The following is a 22,600-nucleotide window of genomic DNA, read 5'->3' as shown; positions in this document are numbered from 1 at the left end:
GTCTTTTAAAAGAAAAAATACAGTCCCAAAGCCTTCAGGCCACCTGGCAGTGACACACATCCTGAAAATTAACAGAAATGGGTGTGTTTGCAGTCTCCGTGGCTGATAGATTTTTTTCTGTGCTCTGTTATAAAAAATACTGTCCCAAAGCCTGCAGGCCTGTGCCACACCTGGCTATGGCACACCTGGCTGGGGCACACCTGGCTGGGGCACACCTGGCTATGGCACACCTGGCTATGGCACACCTGGCTGGGGCACACCTGGCTGGGGCACACCTGGCTATGGCACACCTGGCTGGGGCACACCTGGCTGGGGCACACCTGGCTATGGCACACCTGGCTATGGCACACCTGGCTGGGGCACACCTGGCTGGGGCACACCTGGCTATGGCACACCTGGCTGGGGCACACCTGGCTGGGGCACACCTGGCTATGGCACACCTGGCTATGGCACACCTGGCTGGGGCACACCTGGCTGTGTCCCAGCTCCATCCCAGCTCTGCTGGGTCACTGCTGCACCATCCCACGGCTCCAATGGGCATCCAGTCCCTGCCCAGCCATCCTCAGACAGGAACCAGAGTCACACCCAGAGGGATCCAGGCAAGGTCCAGACCCCCTTTTCTCAGAACAGGACCTGCTCACTGTTGGCATCCCAGCAGCCCATCCAGGCCAGCTGCGTGGCCCATTTGCCGGTGGCCACCACCTGCAGCTTATCCTGGTCGAATTTCCAGTACTGATCATCCCTGAAGAAGTAGAGGGCGCGGTCGCGGTGGGTGAGAGCGCCGGCGGTGCCCGGGGGCAGCCCTGCCCAGTCCCGCAGGCTGCGGGGGTAGTACGGCTCCACGCCCAGCGGATCCTCGCCCACCACGAAGTACTTGGGCCCTTTGAAGAGGACGAGGCGCCGGAGCTGCTGGAAGTAGAGCGCGGTGTCCGGGTGCCGGGGCAGCCCCAGGGCGCTGCATTTGCGGGGGAATCCCGCATCCAGCTCCGAGCCAGAGTAGCGCCAGCATCGGCCACCTGCGGGGACAGGAGGGTCAGAGCACACCCCGGAGGGCACCCTGGCAGGCCGAGCTCCAGATGTGCTCAGACTCAGCCACAGGACCGGCCTCGTGGTGGCCAGTGACATCCATGCCACTGGTGACCAACAGCGGGGCTGCCCCGAGGACCAGCCTGAGGGGAATGTCACAGACATCTTTTATAAAAATCCTTTCCTTAGGATTTTTCCTCCTGAGAAGCTGAGAGGCCTCAGGAACAAAATGTAAACAATGGTTGTCTGCTGCTGTGGAATGCAACAGGTGCATCTGGGATTGGTCTCATGTGGTTGTTTCTAATTAATGTCCAATCACAGCCCAGCTGGCTCAGACAGAGAGCCCGAGCCACAAACATTTGTTATCATTCCTTGCTATTCTATTCTTAGCCAGCCTTCTGAGGAAAACCTTTCTTCTGTTCTTTTAGTATAGTTTTAATATAATACATAGCATAAAATAATAAGTCTTCTGAAACGTGGAGTCAGATCTTAGTCTCTCCCCTCATCCTTGCATCCCTTTGAACATGGTCACAGGGGAAACTGAGGCACGACAGCTCTGGGGTTTGAAGGCATGGAAAGGGACCATCAGGGACAGAGCAAGGCCACCACCACGCTGCTTCTGGCAAGCCTCCCCCCTGGCCCTGCACAGTGAACGGGACAGACAGAAACAGATCCAGCTGAGGCTGGGGCATCCAAACCCAGCCCTGCAGCGGGAATTGTGATGGGGATCGGTGGCTTGGCTGTCCCCACAGCACCCTGTCCCCACAACAGGGCAGACAAAAGCCCCATTCTGCTCACAAGGCACAGCCTGACACAGCCCTGGGGAGGACGGAGGGAGCAGTGAGGGCTGGGGAGGCAGAGGGGCTTTGGCTCTCACCCAGCTGCAGCACAAAGCCCCTTTTCTGAGCAGCTTCCCATCAAAAGCTGGGGCTGACCCTGGCAGCCAGGCTGCTTGGTTTGACCTTCCTCTCCCCATCTGGCTTCTGGGACAGCTCATGGATGGGATCCCAGCTGCTGGGACAGCTCAGGGCAGTTTAGGGACGGTATCCCAGCTGCTGGGACAGCTCATGGATGGTATCCCAGCTCCTGGGGCAGTTTAGGGATGGTGTCCCAGCTGCTGGGGCAGTTTAGGGATGGTATCCCAGCTGCTGGGACAGCTCATGGATGGTATCCCAGCTGCTGGGGCAGCCCATGGGTGGTATCCCAGCTCCCAGGGCAGCTCAGCCCCCAGGCACAGCACAGGGATCCATGTGCCCCATGAAACCCCCATGCACTCCCCTGCACCTCGTGTTTTGGGGAGCAGTTTCTCCCCAACACCCACAACTCCACCTGGATTTGCTTTGACACACCAGTGAGTGCTGCTCTCCTGATGGGGAAACTGAGGCACGAGGAGGTGCTGTGGCTGCCAGGGCCATGTGGCTCACCCATGACAGGGCACCCAGCCCAGGTTTTGCACACCCAGGGTGCAGCAACGCCCCAGCTCTGCACTGGGAGGGGACACAAACAAGAACTGCGTGGCTCCAGCCAGACCTGGCCAGCCACCCCGCAGGCAGGAGCAGTGGCAGCCCCGAGGGGCGTCCCCTGCCCCCTCACCCACCTTTGAAGAAGTAGAACTTCCCAGTGCTCCGGGACCAGGCGCAGGCGTCGATGCCGGCGGGGAGGCCGGGCCAGCGTGGCTGCAGTGCCTGGGGCTCACTGGCATTGCCACTGCCTGACACCACCCAGTAGTGGCTGCCCTTGAAGATGTAGAGGTTGTGATCCCCGTCTGTGAAGCAGAGGGAGAAATGTTATTGAACCACCCTGCACTGCTCCCCAGATCCCCTCTCCTCCCCGTGCAGCCCCGTGGTGCTTTGGGGTTTGGATGCTTCCTCCTGCCCTTCCAGCTTCCAGAATCCATTTTCTCCCCTCCAGGCACGAGAGGATAAATTCTGGCCACAGCTCAAGGCTTATCTTGCACAGCTGAGCTCCTGCAGTGATTAATCCTTGCCATGGCCTGAGTTTTGGGGCGTTTCCCTATTTCTGGCACATTGCTGTGCCCTCAAAGTGCACTGTGCATGAGTGATGCCAGGAGTGCCAGGAGCTGTGGACCAGTGAAAACCAGCTCTCCCTCCACTGGGAGCTGCAGCAGCACTGGGACAAGGTGTGGGGTGCAGGTTTTGGAGGGGGTCACGCTGGCCTGCACCCACCAGAGGTTATGGCGTCGAAGAAGGAGTGGCAGTAATAGGTGCTGAGGCTCCTCTGCTGCCGGTCCCTGCTGTAAAGGTCCGTGTTCCAGTCCTGGAAGTGAGTGAAGACCTTTCCTGGGAGCTGGATGGCCGAGCCCTTGGAGGGCTTTCCTGGGATGGAACAGGGGGTGATGAGTCCACAGAAGGAGCAAAGAAACAACTTTTCCCAAAGCACAGGGCTGGGACTCCCAAGACTCCTTGTCCCAATGTCTGGTTCCTATCCCACTCTACATGATGGTGACAAAAATCCCTTGGTACCCCAAAAAACATGCACCAGCAGACAAGTGGGCAGCAAACCCAACCTTCCCTGCCCTGGAGGCCCTGGCACCTGTGCCCCTCTCCTGCATTTTCCTCCCCAGCCACCACAGGAATGGAGCCCATGTGGCAGCAGTCCTCTCCCCTGCTCCCATCCCTACTGCTCCAGAGAACAACCCTGCAGGAACCCGGAGAACCCCAGAGAACAACCCTGCAGGAACCCAGGGATGCTCAGAGAAGCCAGGCTCACCGTACAAATTCTGGATGGCCAAGATGTCATCCCAGCTGAGGACAAAATCCTTGCTGAGCTTCTTGTAGTAGGGCGACATCAGGGCGCTCTTGACGGGCGAGTGCTGCAGCCCCAGCGTGTGCCCCACCTCGTGGGCCACCACGATGAAGAGGTTCCTCCCTTTGCCACTGTGCAGGGACCAGCGCTCAGCACTGTCAAAGTGAGCTTCTCCTCGCCGGGGCAGGAAGGCGTGAGCCAGGGCACCTCCTGGGGACACGAGAGCCAGCAGGGACCATAACGTCACCACGGCGCTTTATGAAAAATCCTTTTGCGAGGATTTTTTGTCCTGAGAAGCTGAGAGGCCTCAGGAACAACATGCAAACAGTGATTATCTGCTGCTGTGGAATGCAACAGGTGCATCTTTGATTGGTCTCATGTGGTTGGTTTTAATTAATGGCCAATCACAGTCATAAGATTTTATCATTCCATTCCTTTCAAGCCTTCTGATGAAATCCTTTCTTCTATTCTTTTAGTATAGTTTTAACATATAATTTTCTTTTAATATATCATTAAATAATAAATCATCCTTCTGAAACATGGAGTCAAGATTCTTGTCTCTTCCCATGTCGGGGTTGCCTGCAAATTCCCACAATTGGTGACCCCGAGTCAAGAAAACTCCACATTGGGTGAGCCCCGAGTGAGGAACATTGCCACAACATGCAGCTCTGCTTTGCCCAAATGTGAGTCAGTTTTAGGTGTTTTTGGGGGAGCCCAGGTTTGGAGGGTGTTGTGGGGCTCCTTGAGGAGCATCTCAGCCACCTTGCTGGCAGACCTCTATCATGGATATTTTCACTCCCGATGAGGGGGAGAGAATGATGCATCTGACTCCATCTTATCAGAAGGCTAATTAACTACTTTATTATATTATATTATTCTATATTATATTACACCATATTACATTACATCTAAACTGGATCTGCCAAGCACTCAGCTGCACTCCACTGCACTGAATCTCATGACTGTCAGCCCACAGTCCCAACACACACACACACACACACACACACTTGGCCCTGACAGGCCAAGGAAACAAAACACCATCACTTTGGGTAAACAATCTCCATACTGCATTCTACTTTTGCACAAACACAGGCACAGCAAATGAGATAAGAATTGTTTTCCTTTTCTCTGAGGTTCAGAGAATGTGAAACCCAGAAATATTCTTGGGAAGAATGGTGCCTTGCTTTTCTCTGTGAAGAGAAATGTGGCGACAGACCTCAGTTGCAGAGTTGAGAGGGGAGACCCCAAATCAGACAGCAAATCAGACCCCAAATCAGACAGAAAACTGGTACAAATTGGGCTGGAGACACTGCAGAGCCTCCATCACCCCCAGCCCAGCACAATCCCAGCCCTCCTCCCCGCGGGGGAAGACCCCACATCACAAAGAGAAGCTTACAAGGAGGAAGCGACCAGCACCTGGCCCATCGAAGGCGTTGTTGAGTCCATCGTTGTGGTCCCCGTGGAAGAAGGTGAGGCGGATGTCAGCAGGACCATCCTGTGCCTCCCAGAATGTCAGCGAGGACACGTTGCTCCAGAGCTGGAAGGCGGCGCGCACGGCCAGGCGCACCCCGTGCTGCGGCAGGTACGGCGGGCGGTTCACCACTCGGTACGTCAGCTGCCGCTTCGGCCACCGCCCTCCTGTGCCAAAACAAAGCCACCCCCGGGCAGGGAGAAAGGGTGAGCAGGGCTCAATCTGTCCCAGATTGCTTCCTTCAAAGGGTGCCAGGGTTTGGGGATGTTTGGGGGGTTGGTGCCAGGGGTTTGGGGCATGTTGGTGCTGGGGGTTTGGGGATGTTGGTGCTGGGGGTTTGGGGATGTTGGTGCAGAGGGTTTGGGGATGTTGGTGCTGGGGGTTTGGGTGTGTTTGTGCTGGAGTTTGGGGATGTTGGTGCTGGGGGTTTGGGGATGTTGGTGCTGGGGGTTTGGGGATGTTGGTGCAGGGGGTTTGGGGATGTTGGTGCTGGGGGTTTGGGTGTGTTTGTGCTGGAGTTTGGGGATGTTGGTGCTGGGGGTTTGGGGATGTTGGTGCTGGGGGTTTGGGGATGTTGGTGCAGGGGGTTTGGGGATGTTGGTGCTGGGGGTTTGGGTGTGTTTGTGCTGGAGTTTGGGGATGTTGGTGCTGGGGGTTTGGGGATGTTGGTGCTGGGGGTTTGGGGATGTTGGTGCAGGGGGTTTGGGTGTGTTTGTGCTGGAGTTTGGGGATGTTGGTGCTGGGGGTTTGGGGATGTTGATGCTGGGGGCTTGGGGATGTTGATGCTGATGGTTTGAGTGTGTTTGTGCTGGGGGTTTGGGTGTGTTGGTCCGGGGGTTTGAGTATTTTGGTGCTGGGAGGTTGGGGATGTTTCTGTCAGGGGTTTGGGTGTGTTTGTGCCAGTGGTTTGGGGATGTTGGTGCTGAGGGTTTGGGGATGTGGATGCTGGGGGTTTGGGGATGTTTCTGGCAGGGGTTTGGGTGTGTTTGTGCCAGTGGTTTGAGGATGTTTGTGCCGGGGGTTTGACCCAAGTCCCAGCACAGACATCAAGGACAGAGCCTTGGTGCTACAAGGACAGCTGGCGACCAGGATGAAGGGGACAAGTGATGCGACTCCCCCTAAGTTCCCTGACCCTCCTAACACACAGGAGGGCAAAGATGAGAGTTCACATAGTTGGTGAGCAGCATTGCAGCCCCTTCTTCCTCCTCCTCCTCCTCCTCCTCCTCCTCCAGCACCCCTCGGAAGCTGTGGGACCCCAGAGCCCTGGGATTACATTTATCTGGAGGCATCTGGGAGCAGGAAAAAAGCCGTGGGGCCCTGGGGGGATGTGGGTGCCAGAGCTGGTGCTGAGGCGTGGGAGTGGGGACAGGCTCCAGCCTCTGCCTCTGCTCCAGATGTGCAGGAAAACAGGGGGAACAGAGCTGGCAGCACACCAGGGCTCACTGCTCTGCCTCTGGGCTGAGCCTCCCAGCAAAGCTGGCACACATCCCAGCCCAGCTCTGCCTCCTTCTCCCCGTGGCTGGGGACACTCTGGGCTGTCTGGTCACACTCGTGGGGACAGAATCAGTTCCCACTGCAGTGATGGCCTCCAGCTCCAAAAGGACACAGATGAGCTTCCACTCTGCACAGCAAAAGCTAAAATCAGCCCTAAAACAAAGCCTGGCATCCCATCCTTCCCTCCACAGGGGCAGAGCATCCACCACCAGAGGAGGATGGCAAAGCTGGCTTAGCAAGGCTGGCTTGCTAAGCTTGGGAAGAGGAGAGCTTGGCTTTGCCCCGTGCTGGGCTCTGGGTGTGCCCCAAGCCAGCAGGATGAGGGACACGGGGGGGATAACAGGGCACTGTGCTGGCTCAGCTGCCAGGGGTTCCTGCTTCAAGCAGGATAAACAGCACAAAGCCCTCCCCAGCCTTCCTGGCCAGTGCCATCAGCCCTGCAGGCACCTCCTGTCTCCCATCCAGCCCATGGGTACAGATGTGGTGCTGTCCCATCCCCACTGCTGTGACATCAGATCACCAGAGCAATAACCACACTGAGCCCTTTCCTGCCCTATCCTTGAGCCATTGGGCATTTCCTGCCACCCACCCACTTTTTTGATGCCCAAAGAGGAGCCCCATGAGCCACAGGGCTCTGGCTGCTCCTGTTTGCCCACCTCCTGCTCTATGTCCTTCCAGCTCTGCTCACTGCCCACTGCCATCCACTGCCCATTGTGGGCACAGGATGGCTCCTGCAAGGGACACATGCTGGGGCTCTGGGAGGAAATCCAGAGGCTGGAGGAGGATGACAGGGCTCTCCTGGGGCTGTCCATGGCCAGCCCTGCCAGATGCACAGACAGCCTGACACGGCACAGAGCCTTTTCCTAATCTCCCCTTCGTTTTTCCCATGTCCTGAGCACAGCTGGTCCCGGCCCTCTTGCTCTCTAGGAATCCAGTTACTCATCTGCAAGCCCAAAGAGAGCTCACGAGGGACAAGAGGCCCAGTCCTGGCCACACAGGAGCACAGAAGGATGCTTGGAGCAGAGTGAAACCCCTTAACATGGGTGAAACGACCCTTGGGTCAGGCAGCCAAGTGCTGGCAGGTTTTTGGTTACTGCTGTGTCCCTAATATGCATTAGAAGTCCCAAAGATCAGCAAAACTGGGGGATAACTTCACGTGTGCCAGCCCCTGCCCTCCAGATCATGCCAGCCCAGCTGAGTGTGGGGCCATGGTGACCTGAGTGCTCTCTGGGAGATCTCCTGGCTCCCACAGCAGCACTAAAACCACCCCAGAGAGCCGAATTCCCCAAAACCGGGAGTCGAATCTCTAATCACTGCTTTAAAAACAACCTCCAAGCATGTCCTGGGCTGGATGCTGTGCCAGTGGGGCTGCACCTCCCACCCACAGCAGCTTCCCCACGAGTCCAGGATGGGAGATCCGAGCATCCCAGACCCCAAACCCGCCGGGAGCCCCGGTGCTCACCGTGCTGTGCCGAGCGCCGCCGGCGCCGGGCGGGGGCAGCGCGGCCGTGCCCGTCATCCGTGCCACACCTGGGCAGGGCCATCTGATGGAGGGTGGGGACATCCAGCACCCCGCTGGGAGGGAGGTGGGTCACACGCTGGAAATGCCTGCAGGGGGAAGAGGGATGTCAGCAGCCACGTCCAGACCCTCCGTGGTGGGGTTTGGGTGTGTTTGTGCCAGGGTTTGGGTATTTTGATGCTGAGGATTTGGGTGTGTTTGTGCCAGGGGTTTGGGTGTGTTTGTGCCAGGGGTTTGGGTGTGATTGTGCCAGGGTTTGGGTGTGTTTGTGCCAGGGGTTTGGGTGTGTTTGTGCCAGGGGTTTGGGTGTGATTGTGCCAGGGTTTGGGTGTGTTTGTGTTGGGGGTTTGGATGTGTTGGTTCTGGGGGTTTGGGGATGTTTGTGCCAGAGGTTTTGGTGTGTTTGTGCCAGTGGTTTGGGGATGTTTGTGCCAGGGGTTTGGGTATATTGGTGCTGGGGGGTTGGATATGTTGGTGCTGAGGGTTTGGGGATGTTTGTGCCAGGGTTTGGGGATGTTTGTGCTGGGGGTTTGGGGATGTTGTTCTGGGGGTTGGATATGTTGGTTCTAGGGGTTTGGGGATGTTTGTGCCAGAGGTTTTGGTGTGTTTGTGCTGGGGGTTTGGGGGGGTTTGTGCTGGGGGTTTGGGTGTGTTTTGGTGCCAGGGTTTGGGTATGTTTGTGCCAGGAGTTTGACCCAAGCCATGATTTTCACCCCACAAGCTTCAAACCCCAGCATCAGAACTTCATCCAATTGGTAAAACAAGAAGGATTTGGCTCTGCAAGCACATCTGACCTGTAAGTCGCCTCCTAGCAGGGGCAAAGAAGCCTAAAAATGGATCCTAAAAAAGCCTTTTTCCGTTTTTAACCCCAGTAATTTGCCTTTCACATTTAATTTTGCACTTGGCTTTGCACAAAGTCAAGCCCGGGATGCTCCCAGAGGTGATGTCCTTAGGAGAAGCCCAGGCAGGAGCTGGCAGCTCTCCCCCTCTGACATCTCCCAGCCGTCCCCAAGTTCGGCCTCCCACAGATTTTATTGCAGGCGAGCTCCGGGCCATAAAAGGCGAATAAAGCAGCGAGAGCCGGGTGCCAGCAGCCGGCACCCAGCTGGGGACCGGGCACGGACCCGCCTCTCCCTGGCTCTGCTTTAGCATCAGCCCGTGAGACACAGAGCCTCCAGCTGCAAAAAGACCCCTCTGGCTGTGAAAAACCCCCTCGGGGTGCTGGCAGCATCGCTGCAGCTGGAGGTTGGAGGGCAGCGTTGGATAAAAGGCTCCTACCTCAGCGCCTTGCTGAACTCGGCAGGGCTGTGTGTGCCGGCCCCCCGCTCCCTGAAATAGCCGTATTTCTCCAGGAAGAGCTGCAAGAAAAAATGGGAAAGGTGTAACTCGGAGAACGTGTCGGCTTGGGAAGAGGGGGGAAAGGGGATGAGGTGGCAAACAGTGCTGCAAACCCGAACTGCCCCCTGGTTTTGCTTTGCAGTGGTTTGTTTGTCAGGAGAAGCCACAACACCTCTGCCCAGGCTTTACCATCCAGCCTGGGCCTGCCATTCCCCAGCCACACCAGGATATCCCCACCCTCACAGGGGTACCAGGAGCAAAACCCAGCAGGAGCAGCTCAGGATGGGCATGCAGGGATGGAGGAGCATCCTGGGATGGGGTGGCTTGGAGCCCTCTGGGAGTATCTGGAGAGGAGAAGGGATCTCATCCTTTCCCCCTGTGCTTGTATTTTCATAAAGTTCCCCTCCAGGAGCACAGAATCACCCGTTATATGTGAGGGTGCAGGGTGAAGATGCCAGAGGTGACATCAGTGCAGGTAAATGTGTGTGACTCCCTGGAGTAGCCGTATTTCTCAGGAAGAGCTGCAAGAAAAAGTGGCAAAGGTGCAGCTCAGAGCACGTGTTGGCTTGGGAAGGGGAAGGAAAGGAGATGAGATGGCAAACAGTTCTGCAAACCCCAAATACCCGCTTGTTTTGCTCCTGGGAGCTCTGCACCTCAAGCAGCCATGCCCATACAGGTTCCTGTGTGTCTCCTCCCCATATAATTTTATTTGGCTCTTAGGATTTTTGGCCACGATGGAGTCGTGGGAGGAAATACAGAGATCAGAAACCTCAGCTGCCATCCCATCCGCAGCCAGAGGCGACCAAACCCACGGCTCTGATCGCCCTGGCTCTGGGCAGGGATCCAAACAAAGCCGGAGTGGCCGCGATTTAGTGCGGGGTGAGCTGGGGCCAGGCTCAGCCTCCCCCATCCCCACCAGGATCTGCTGCTGCCGAGTGGGGACGCTCAGGGTGCAATTGGCTTTGCCAAACCATTCTTCTTCTTCTTCTTCTTATCGGCCGCCGACACGGACGGAGATTGCCTCTCTGAACTTGCTCCAGCGCTTGAATTGTATGTTAAAGAAAATAAAGAAAATAAGCAGCCTGAGGCTGCTTTTGGAGGAGTTAATAGCCGGGGTCACAGGAATGCTCCACGCCCGCCTGCCCCGCCGCCAGGGATGTCTGCGGGACACAAACAAGCTGCCCAGCATCCTGTTAGTGCAGCAGAGCCGCGCTTACGGCAGTGAATAATAATCAGAATAAAAAGCGAAAGTGGCGGATTCCCCTCCCCGCATCCCAGAGGAGAGGTGTGCTGAGCACCAGGAATGCCACGGGATGGCCCAGAGAGCGCGGCTGGGGCCCTGGGGGTGTTTTTAAGGCTGTTTTCCCTTCCAGCTCATCTCGGGGCCGGGAAAGGGAAGGGGTTGGAGTGGTGATCTCCTCTCAGTGCTGCTCCTGACTGTGGGTGACCCAGCTCTCCTTTGTGTCCCTGCAGAGGAGGCAGCAGCTCCTCCTGGGCCCTGTCACCAGGCAGGCAGCAGGAATGGTTTGTGGATGCGGCAGCCCCGAGGTGTTTCAGGGCCTCTCCCTCTCCTCCTCCTGCCCAAAGCTCTGCTTGCCATGAACAGCCATCCTCATGTCACCCCCAAACACGTCACCCCACGTGGGCAGGCACAGCCACGTGTGCTCTGCAGCCCTCATCTCCTCCAGTTCCATCTCCTCCAGTTTCATCTCCTCCTTTACACCCCCTTCTACCTGGAGCATCCCCCTCTGGCAGAGCACCAGCACAGATTCCTGCCTGGACACGCTCTTTACCCAGCCCCACACAAAGAATTTGGCTGCTTTTCCCACCAAAGCTGCCTGTCTTAGCTGGAGGCACCAGCAGCTCATCCCAGCAGTGCCAGGCTGCAGCAAGAGGAGCCTGAGAATGGCCAGGGTCACCCAGACACCTCACAGTGAGTCAGGGGAAATCAAGTGCCACACTGGCAGGGAGAGCAGTGGTTTGTTTGTCAGGAGAAGCCACAACACCTCTGCCCAGGCTTTACCATCCAGCCTGGACTTGCCATTCCCCAGCCACACCAGGATATCCCCACCCTCACAGGGTAACAGGAGCAAAACCCAGCAGGAGCAGCTCAGGATGGGCATGCAGGGATGGAGGAGCATCCTGGGGATGGGGTGGCTTGGAGCCCTCTGGGAGTATCTGGAGAGGAGAAGGGATCTCATCCTTTCCCCCTGTGCTTGTATTTTCATAAAGTAAAGTTCTCCTCCAGAAGCACAGAATCACCAGTTCCATGGTGAATCACCAGTTACAGGGTGAAGATGCCAGAGGTGACATCAGTGCAGATAAATGTGAGCTGAACACCTGGATGGGAAGTCCTGGCTCTCACATCATGGTCTGAACATTTTCTAACACAATTTTGCATTCACTCAGCACAACCTGAAGCTCTTTCCATGCCTGTAACCCAACACAATCCCACCATTAAAGCGTGAAAATGTTTTTTCCTCACCATGATCTCATGAAGGCTTGAAACCCCATCTGGACACATCAGGGTGCACAATGAAAAAAGCAACCCCTGTCCCAGCAGCTGCTCTTGAGCAGCACCAGAAGGCACAGAGGCCACTGGCTTTATCATTCCTGCCCAGAGCTCCTTGAGCTTTGCAAGCCCAAGCAAAGCAGCATTTTCTCTGTGGTTTCTGGCCTGTGCCACATTGAGGTTCTCACACACAGGCACCAACTCTCCAGCTGCAAAACCATCAGGAGAAATTCTATTATGTTTTCTAGACACATCTGCTGTCAGCTAAGGGTGATGGTGGTCCTGGAAACACGGAGCTGCAGGAGAGGGATGTGCTGATGTCTGTCAGATATTTATCCAAGCACAGAGCATACAAATCCAGGGAGTTTTTGGGGTCCAGGGGAACCCAAGAGCCCCTTGCCACAGCATCCTGTGCCCAAACCGGTGCTGAAGGCTCCCCCAGCACTGCACAACCCCCCAGAGCCCAGCCAGGCTCAGGCAGGGCTGGCTGGAATCTGGCACCAGCACATTCAACCTCTCCAGAGGCTGCAATGAAAAGTCTGGCCGTGCTGGGAAAACCCCCTCCCTCCTGCCCCAGACGGGGAAATGCTCTTTTCCATACAATGGGAAAAGAAAAACAGCAGGAAACCGAGAGAAGCATTAACATGAAATATGCCCAGCTCCCCCTCTGCACGAGGGAGGGAGAGGAGCACAGATCCGGCTGCCTGGGAGCCAGGGATGGAGCAGAGAACCCTCGGGGACAGCAGGAGGAGGCTGGGGGAGACAGAGGGACCCTTCCCATCTCAGGGCTCTGATGTGGAGCCTGTTACAACCCTGGAAATCACCTCTGCCTCGGCCAAAGCCAAGGAAACACCTTGCCCTCCACCACAGGCATCCCGGGTGGAAGGCAGCCGGTGGCAAACACAATTAGCCCTCCGTGCCTGGAAGCCGGGATAAGGAGACAGCAGGATCGGCTCCTCCCCTGCAGCCACGCCGCTGCTGGCTCCTTTCCAGCCCCTGAGTACCCGAGAAGCCTCACACAGCTCCTGCTGACCGGGCACAAACCGCATCCCTCCCCTCCATCCCCGGCAGGGCAGGGAAGGGACCCCATCCTGCCAGACAAGGCCAAGAAGTGCTTATAATATATTGTGGTTAAGAAATAGCTGGCTTCTGATTGTGCTGGTGTGGATTGTAACATCTGTATTGTCTCATCCTTCTCATGAGACTGAAAATAGAGTAAAAGTTTTTAGAACACCTCTCAGTTGCTCCATCTCTGGGTCAGAAAAGGGTTTAATCTGACACAGGTGTTTTATGTCATGATTACAGGTGATACCACCACAATCTGCCCCTTCAAAGTCTTTTGTTTGAAGCCATGAGACAGCCCAGGCGGATCCTAAACCCTGGTTCCAGCATCCCCAGGCTCATCCCACATCATCTCACAGCCAACTGGGCACAGAGCCTCCTGCCTTTCAGCCTCAGTTTCCCCCAGCACACACACCAGCAGAGCTGGCCCCGGGCGTGTTTTGGCGTGGTCACAGAGGGAGCAGCGGCTCCTCCTGCCCATCGGCTCCCTGCTGCCTCCAGAAGATGGCACAGCAATTAAAAACGCTCATTTGCTGCCGCTCATCCCTGCAAAGCCTCAGGCAGAGCCCGCGCCGCCTTTGTTTAAGTGTGTGTGTAAGTATCTCTATAAATATTGCATCTATGGACACACGAGCAGGGGCATTAGCGAGCACAGAGCCTGGCTGTGCTCCCAGTGGAAAGGCAGGGAAGCCTCAGCTGATTCCCTGCACTGGGGATGGAGTGTGGTGAAAGCCCCAAGCATCCCATCCCATCCCATCCCATCCCATCCCATCCCATCCCATCCCATCCCATCCCATCCCATCCCATCCCATCCCATCCCATCCCATCCCATCCCATCCCATCCCATCCCATCCCATCCCTGGCTGCTGGGATTCCTCTGTTGTGCCCTGGAGGAACCTCCTGTCCTGCCAACCACTCCTAAAATCTACTTTTTAGCAGCAAATAATCCACTTGCCACTAAAGATGTGGAGTTGGGGTCCTCTAAACTCCATTTATTTTCACACTCCATCTTGTAAAGCTGAGAAGCAGTAAGCCTGGCCTAGCTAAAACCCCTCCTGGTTTCACTAATAGTCTGGATGTGGCTTGGAGCAACTTGGTCTAGTGGAAGGTGTGGCAGGGGGTGCAATGAGAGGAGATTTAAGGTCCTTCCAACCCAAACCAACCCATGGATCAGTGCTAACTCGTTGGGAAGCAGCTTTGCCCTGGCACCCTCAGCACCCCGATGGGCTGCAGCACCAAAACTGCTGAATGTGACCCAAAACTCTTGGGGAAACCAGGGAAGAACACTGGGCTTGGCCAAACCTTCCCCTGTGAATACCAGAGGGGCTGACAAACCAGTTTGGTCACACAGCCTGGTTGTGTTGTGGTGTCTGAGCAGGGAAAGGGGAAAGGGGAAAGGAAAGGGGAAAGGAAAGGGAAGGGAAGGGAAGGGAAGGGAAGGGAAGGGAAGGGAAGGGAAGGGAAGGGAAGGGAAGGGAAGGGAAGGAAAGGAAAGGAAAGGAAAGGAAAGGAAAGGAAAGGAAAGGAAAGGAAAGGAAAGGAAAGGAAAGGAAAGGAAAGGAAAGGAAAGGAAAGGAAAGGAAAGGAAAGGAAAGGAAAGGAAAGGAAAGGAAAGGAAAGGGAAAAGGAAAAGGAAGGAAAGGGAAAGGAAAAGGAAAAGGAAAGAAAGGAAAGGAAAGGGAAAGAAAGGAGAAGGAGAAGGAGAAGGAGAAGGAGAAGGAGAAGGAGAAGGAGAAGGAGAAGGAGTCCTGCCCTCCACCGTCTGGGAGCGGGGGAAGGCGCCGGCCCCGGCCCCTGCCCGGCGGGCGAGGTTTGCCCGAACAAGCGGGGATTGTTTTGGGGCAGAAGCAGGAAGAAAGGCGAGCTGTTCGTGCTGCGGTGACTCACGGCGTGGAAATCACACCGGGGATGGCCGGGGCACCCGGGGCCGCTCCCCACATCCGCGCCGGCGGCTCCGAGACGCGGGATGGGGGCGATGCAGAGCCCGGCCATGCCGCAGAGGGGGAATTCCTCCTCCTCCTCCTCTCCTCAGAGGGGGAATTCCTCCTCCTCTCCACCTCTCCCTCCATCGTGCTGAGGTTGAAGTGCAGGGATTTTTTACAGGAAGGAGGCTTTCTCCGCCTTGTGTCAGAAGGAAGATGTGGGATGCTCTGAGCCCCAAGGGGCTGAGCTCCCAGCCCCACAGGGTCTGTGTGGTACCAGGAGCCTCCCTGGTACCACACCCAGCTGTGCTCAGCATCCTGCATCCATCCCAACAGCATCCTGCTCCCAAAGCAGCTCAGAAATGCTGGAGCATCTCCCAGCCCAAAATCTGAGAAATCTGAAGACCTTGGTTTGATAAGGGGGAGAATATGAAATATATCAAAACATATCTGGAAGCATCCACGTACTGCAAGATGCGCAGGAGAACAGCAGTACAGGGGGAAAAATTGGAAAAAAATTTCCAAAATTAGAATTATTCAGTCTGTTAGCCCAGCTCTCTGTTCCCATTCCCTGCTTTTCTCAAATTCCTCCTCAGCTTTTATGTCACCTGGAGCTTCTCACACAAATCTGGGGCTTCTTTGTCCAGCTCCTCACTCCCACCACAGGCTGAGATCTCACATGCCCCGGGTGTTTTACACAATTCCCTCAGGATCAGGGAACTTTGGGCATTACCACCCCCCAGCTGCTGTCTGAGCACAGCCCAGCCAGACACAGCTCTGCCAAACCATGTGCTCTCTTACACTGGGCCCTTTCCTATCTGGAGATGATAAGGTGATTTCACATAGAAATGTTTCAAATTAAATTTTCGATTTTTCCTTATTTTTTAAAGTGGTTTGGGGTTTTTTTGTTTTTTGTTTTTTTGGGTGGGTTTTTTTTTGTTTGTTTTGTTTTGTTTTGTTTTTTTAACTGCAATTGGTACAGATGCAGTGAAAACATGGAAACCAGCCAGGAAAAGCACATAACTGGACATTTGACAGTCTTATGCATCTAAGTTTACACAACATATTGTTGCTAACTGTGGCTTTTTAAAAAGAATTAAAAAAAAAAAAAAGCAAAAGCAAGCTTTAGAAGCAAAGCCTGGAAGTGCTCTGAAAGCCACAAATCACCAGAACTATTTGATGTTATGTGAGAATTTCAGCTTCCTCCTGAAAGAAAATTAACTGCTCAGTTTATTTAGACAAGTTCCACTCCCTAGTCCCAGCATTTCCATTGTGTGTGTGCTGTCCCCAAGTCCCTGGGCAGCACAGCACATCCCCTTGGGGAAACTGAGGCAGGGAGACAGGAAAGTGCCTTGCCCAGAACTCCCTCGGGAGGGATCTGCCACATTCCTGGGATCTGTTCTGAAGCTTCAAGGGAAAACAGCTCAGAAGTCACCAAGGAGGGCTGGAAAGGCAGTTTGGGTTGTTAAACCAGTTTTCCCCAATCAGTTGGTTCCCTTTTACAGTGAATTTTAAATTATTGGTTTCCTGAGCATTAAAATCTTTGCAGATTTATTTTCTGCAGGTGTCACGAGGGGCTGGGCTGAGGTTTGTGCACAGTGGGAAAAGCACAACTATTAATGAGCTCTGTGAAGCAGCATCTCCCTGCAGAAGGAGCCTGTGCCTCAAAATAAGCCTCTGAGCATTCCTGTGCCCTTTTCCTCTCAGAGCATGTGTTCAAAATCCCAATTAATTCACCAGGACTTGCTGGCTGGGGTTGAAAATTAAGCATTTGTACAAATGTACACTGGATCGAGGCCTAAACGAGAAGAAATCCCCAATATGAGCCTTTGTTCACCAGCCAGATCTCATACCTTGTCCTCCCAAAACAAACAGGAATGGATGGTGGCACAGGGTGACAATGACAGCAGGACAAACAGAGAAATCCAAGCAGAGGTGATGGGGACAGCCCTGGGGAGAGGCAGGCAGGGGAAGGGCTGGATTTTGTCCCCTCCTGGGGACCAAATGCTGGGAGATGGGGAGGTTTGCAGGTGCACATCACCTGTGGGGACACCTGGACACGGGCTGGGAGAGCTGGGGCTGTTCATCCTGGACAAGAGAAGGCTCCAGGGACACACAGAGCCCATCCGGTGCCTAAGGGGCTCCCAGGGAGCTGGAGAGGGATTTTAGGCAAGAGCAAGGACAGATAGGACAAGGAGGAATGGCTTTAAGCTCAAATAGGGCAGACTTAGATTAGATTTGGGAAAGAATTCTTCTCTGTGAGGGTGGGCAGGCCCTGGCACAGGGTGCCAGAGCAGCTGTGGCTGCCCCTGGATCCCTGGCAGTGCCCAAGGCCAGGGCATGGAGCAACCTGGGGTAGTGGAAGTGTCCCTGCCCTTGCAGGGGGTGAAATAGGATGAGTTTTAGGTCCATTCTAACCCAAACCAGCCTGTGACTCTCTGCCACAGCTCCCCAAGCACAGGTGGCCACACACACACCCTGGCATCCCGACACCAGCCTGTGGCACTGCCCCATCCACCTCCAGCTGGCACAGCCACACACCTGCGGCACACACACTGCTGTACCCTGGGCACACGGGCAGGCACAGGGGTCAGGAGCTCAGGACACTCACCTGTGCTGGGGAGGGACCTGGGGGACACACTCATACCTTTGGCACGGGTACAACAGGGATATGGGCACACCAGGGACACAGTGACACCTGGGGCACGGCCACACCTATGACACTGGCACACCAGGGACATGCACACCCAGGGCAAAGACACACCCATGGCACGGGCACACAGGGATATGCACACCCCTGGCGGGACATGGGCACACCAGGGACAGTCACATCTAGAGCCTGGGCACACCCATGGCACAGGAACAGGGACATGGGCATGCCTAGGGCATGGACTCAGTGGGGACAGGCACAGCTGGGGCACGGGGACGGGGATGTGGGCACACCAGGGACACACAGACCAGGAACACGCACACCGGGGACACGGCCACACGGGGACAGGCACAGCCGGGGCACGGGGACGTGGGCACACCAGGGACACACACAGCAGGGACACGCACACCAGGGACACACATAGCAGGGACACGCACACCGGGGACACGCACACCGGGGACACGCACACCCCTCCACGGCCACCCGGGACACGCACACCAGGGACACACATAGCAGGGACACGCACACCGGGGACACGCACACCGCTCCACGGCCACCCGGGACACGCGCACCCGCTGGGGACGCACAGCCCGGACACGCTCCCGCCCTCCCCGCTGCCGCTGCCGCTGCCGGTGCCGGTGCCGCCCGTACCTCCGCCTGCCGCCGCTGTCCCGGGGCCGCTGCGGGCTGAGCGGCCGCCAGCAGCCCCAGCGCCAGGGCCGCCCGCAGCGGCGCTGCCATCCCCGCTCCGCTCCGCTCCGCCGCCGCCCCGGCCGCCTCTCCCCGCCCCGGCCCCGGCCCCGGCCCCGGCCCCGGGGGCGGCCCCAGCCCCGGCTCCGGCCGTGGGCCGGGCTCCGCTGCAGCACCGAGCCCAGGGGCTGGCCCTGCTCGGGCTCCCCCCGTGCCACCCTCCGGGGGATGACCCCTGTGCCCTGTCCCCTGTGCCCCGGGAGCATCCTCGGCCCGTGCGGGTCCCCGTCCGCCAGGTGGGACGGTGGCTCTGCACGGATGGAAGCTGTGGAAAGGAGGAGAAAGCAATTCCAGCTTTTCCTAACCCTGCGTTCATCCATGGCCCAGCATGGCTCAGCAGCCCAGAGGGCTGGGCCAGTGCAGCCCTCTTCAGGGCTCTGGCAAAATCCACACATCAGAGCAGTGCTCTCTCAGGCTTTACACAATAACCACACACTCTGAGTTGTGATTTACACACTCAGCGTTGTGGGTTACACCCTCAGGATTGTGATTTACACCCTCAGGGTTGTGTGGTTTACGCACTCAGGGTTGTGAGGTTACACACTCAGCGTTGTGTGGTTACACACTCAGGATTGTGATTTACACACTCAGCATTGTGTGGTTACACACTCAGGGTTGTGTGGTTACACACTCAGGATTGTGATTTACACACTCAGCATTGTGTGGTTACACACTCAGGGTTGTGTGGTTACACACTCAGGATTGTGATTTACACACTCAGGGTTGTGTGGTTTACACACTCAGGGTTGTGTGGTTTGCACACTCAGGGCTGTGGGCTACACTCTTTCTGCTTAAATTTCCCTCCCAGGCACGGACGTGGTGGCCCATGGGCAAGGAGGGGTTTGCTGCACCATGTCAGTGTCACAGCTCTCCTGCAGCTCACACAGAGCTGATGATGTTGAGGGCTGCAGTGACAAGTCAACAGCTCTGTTTACTCACAGCAGTATTTTGTTTGACTATTTTGTTTTAATTTGACCAAAGCAAAAGGATGTTTTGATTCTGCTTTGATTCAAGGGGAAAAAAAATAGGATGTGACTTGTATCTGCTTTTGTTTTCATGCCAGCTTCAACCCCACACCTATTTTAAAGCTCCCAGGCTCCTTCCTCCACTTTTTAATCATGCCAAAACCTGAAGTTACAGAAGCATTTGTTGAGTGCAGCTTGAAGAGAGTTGAAGAGAGTGTGTGACACTTTGCTTTACAGCTGGACAGGGATGCAGGGAGGGGAAGCAGGATTTGGAGAAAAAAAGTGACACATAACATGGAAAAATAGGGAAGTCACTAAGCTACATGATAGAAAATATGGGAAAAATGAAGGTTTTGTGGCTGGGCCGGTAAGAACTGACTGAGGAGCTGCTGGAGAGCACAGTGGGCAGTTGGCACAGCCTGAGGGATGGTGTGAGGGGAATACTCAGCCCTGGCAGGAGGGAGAGCCAAGGGATGGCCGCTCCTCACTCAGGTCAGCCTCACGCTTCCTTTCAAAACAAGAGCAGCTCTGTCTGCAAACGCATCCGTGTTTGCGTCGTATCTAGGAAGCAACTGATCCATCTGCTCTTCCACTTAAGAATATGGATGATGAGAAAGTGACTGGCTGGGCTCCAGCAGGAGCAGGAAACTCCCTCCTCTGCTCATTGTGATGTGGGGAAGCGTCTGGGAGGGCACCTGCAGCCCCCGGAGCCGCCAGCTTTCCGACCGGGCATTTCCCGGGGCTGCTGCCTCACTCCTCAGGGGTTTGGCATTCAGATGGAGGAGAATTCGGCCTTAGGGATGCCAAATCATAGTTGTGTGCAGACTTTTGGCTGGGAGTATAAAGATGTTTATGCAGCTGCTGTAATCAGAGCGGTATCAGGAACAGAAATATTATCTCGTGGAAAGGTGAACAGATTTCCGGCTTTTACAGGGCTAGGTGAAAGATCAGAAATGGGGGGAAAAATAAAAGAGTTTCAATCCTTGTAATTTCTACCCCAAAACTGAAACCTGACAAGTTAAGCCTGTGGCAGAGAAGCAATGAAGTCTTCTAGTAAAACATTCACCAAGAGCATGATAAATAGATCCCTACAAGGTCTGGTTGCCTAATCATCCCCGATTTCTTGAATTTCTAGAGAAAATCCCTCCTCCCTTGAGTTTAACTCAAAAGATCTCAGTGCACTCACTGAGCTCAATTTCCAGACCCTTTCCTAAAGACACCTCCCAGCTCAGAGATCCAGAGTGTTCCTAATTTAATAGCATTTGAATACTGACCTGTGAACATCACAGAGAACTAAATGCCATTACCACAGGCATGGGGTCTGCATGGGGGAGCCCCTTTTGTCCATAGGGGCACACCAAGAGCAGCTGGACATTGCAGAGAGAAGAGCTGGATCCCTGTCTGAGGTGAGATCCAAGGGTTTATAAACCAAGATTATGAAACAGCTCTTGTGACATGAGCTTTCTCAGAGCAGCTCTGAGTGTTTATCATAACAGATAAGCAAATAGCAACCCCATTACTCCTCTGTGGCAGCTCCTACCCAAGATGGATGTGATGCACAAGAACCTACCATCAAAAACCTCTAAAGCTCTGCACTGAGAAGAGGTTCAAGTTGTTCCCTTTCATCCTCCTGAGAACAGCCATTCTTCAGATGTTTGCTGCTGTGCAGCAGCAGGATGGCTCAGTGTGTGCTGTGCCAGGCAATGCCCAAAATCCTCATCCTGCTGCTGGAAAGTGGCCAGAGCCAGGACTTTGGATCCTGCCAGGTCAGACAGGCACAGTCATTGCTTTCCCTCCCAACCCCAGCCTGCAGGAGTCAAATTCTTTACCAAGGCATGAGCAGCTTAACGTTCCTTGGGCTGTCACAAGTGAAGCTTTCCTGCTCAGACACTGTTTTCTGGGTACTTCATTAGTGCACAGTGAATTCTCACAGGTCAAAGGACTTTCCTGTGTCCTTAAAATGTGTTAGAAATTCTGTTTTGCTCAGTATCCTGTCTCAAACAGAGCCAAGAACATAAACTTACCACAAGGATGTTAAAGAGAAAATGCAAAGTCTGCACAGACTTCCCTTGGCTTTACCTTCTTTGTGTGGAGTTCCTGGAAGTCAGTGAGGTCAAGAAGCTGCATCCAGCTGATGAGGCCTCCCACAAACACACCAATTTGCTGGAGCACTTTGAATCTCACTGCTATTTGCTTGGCTAACAGCCAAAACGATGCATCTCTTTCCAGGATCAGGGTGGCACCTAAGTTCCAGCAAACATCATCACCTTGGTATGAAAAGTGGAGTTTAAAGCAGTTTTGAGTGCATTGTGGCAGCTGTATTTCATTACAACAGCTTTACAAGCAACTGCTACAGCAGCATTAGCAACATCATCTACTGGGACATCATCACACAGCCTCTGTTACCCTGGAAATGGGAATTATCAGTTCTAGATTAGGCAAAGCAGCACTGGCTGGATTCTGGCCTCAAAGCCCTGGAGACTTGAGAGATTGGCTCCAGTCACTGCCCCCATATCTCTCTCTAGGACTGTGGTATTTGAGCAACTTAAAGTTGCATTTCTTCTCAGGGTGAGGTGGGTTTAGCTGCAGAGGCCCAGCATGGAAACTATTTGTCTGTTTCTGAAAATGTTTAGCTATTATTTTATATAGGAGTGGCATTTCAGCTCTCTAAGGATCACGTGCCACTCCTGCACTGGCATCCCTCTTGATGTCCTTGTTGAGCTTGGCAAGTGCTGGACCTGTTTTTATAAATAAACCACCAGCATTCCACACAGGACTGATTTCCAAAATGAAACCCTTGCCATGAAAAAAATGTATTATTGGAAGATGGAGCACAAATAGAGATCAGAGCAGAGCAGAGCTGCTCCCAGCTATGCTGAGAACAACCCAAACTGCTCTTTTCTGCTGAGATTCTCCTGGTTTTCCACCTCCTGACAGGACAGATCTACTGTCCTATCCCTCCTTAGTCTGGAATTTTAATATAGGGAGTCCTACCAAATCCTCACACAGTACTGGGAAGAACTACAATTCATTCAATCTTTAATATACTATATTTTAAAAGTTTTTTACTTTCCTTTTAACCTCAATTAAAGCTTGTCCGGGCAAACTTTAGGCAGCTGTGGAGA

At 54.8% G+C, this 22,600-nt stretch overlaps 1 protein-coding gene across 1 annotated transcript; it reads right to left on the bottom strand.

Moving 5' to 3' along the window:
- Nucleotides 1-375: 375 nt before the first annotated feature.
- MMP28 (matrix metallopeptidase 28) lies at nucleotides 376-18,716 on the bottom strand. The gene is made up of 8 exons (XM_066563762.1): nucleotides 18,304-18,716; nucleotides 9,555-9,797; nucleotides 8,220-8,365; nucleotides 5,209-5,430; nucleotides 3,757-4,002; nucleotides 3,213-3,362; nucleotides 2,624-2,791; nucleotides 376-1,016 (listed from the first exon to the last, which is right to left on the bottom strand). The coding sequence occupies exons 1-8, from the start codon at nucleotides 18,714-18,716 to the stop codon at nucleotides 622-624; spliced, it is 1,983 nt and encodes a 660-aa protein (XP_066419859.1). The 3' UTR covers nucleotides 376-621.
- Nucleotides 18,717-22,600: the final 3,884 nt, after the last annotated feature.

This window comes from Molothrus aeneus, chromosome 20 (genome assembly GCF_037042795.1).
Source record: "Molothrus aeneus isolate 106 chromosome 20, BPBGC_Maene_1.0, whole genome shotgun sequence".
In the NCBI taxonomy this organism is placed as follows: Eukaryota; Metazoa; Chordata; class Aves; order Passeriformes; family Icteridae; genus Molothrus; species Molothrus aeneus.
The sequence above is the reverse complement of the archived record's forward strand: the minus strand, read 5'-3'. Positions and strand labels throughout refer to the sequence as shown.

Excerpts from the sequence above, each read along its gene's own strand:
- MMP28 (XM_066563762.1), bottom strand. The coding sequence starts at position 18,716 with ATGCTCCCGGGGCACAGGGGACAGGGCACAGGGGTCATCCCCCGGAGG. Across the intron at positions 4,003-5,208 it reads CAACGCCTTCGATGGGCCAG|GAGGTGCCCTGGCTCACGCC; the intron begins GTGCTGGTCGCT and ends TCGTGTCCCCAG. Across the intron at positions 3,363-3,756 it reads GGCCATCCAGAATTTGTACG|GAAAGCCCTCCAAGGGCTCG; the intron begins GTGAGCCTGGCT and ends GTTCCATCCCAG.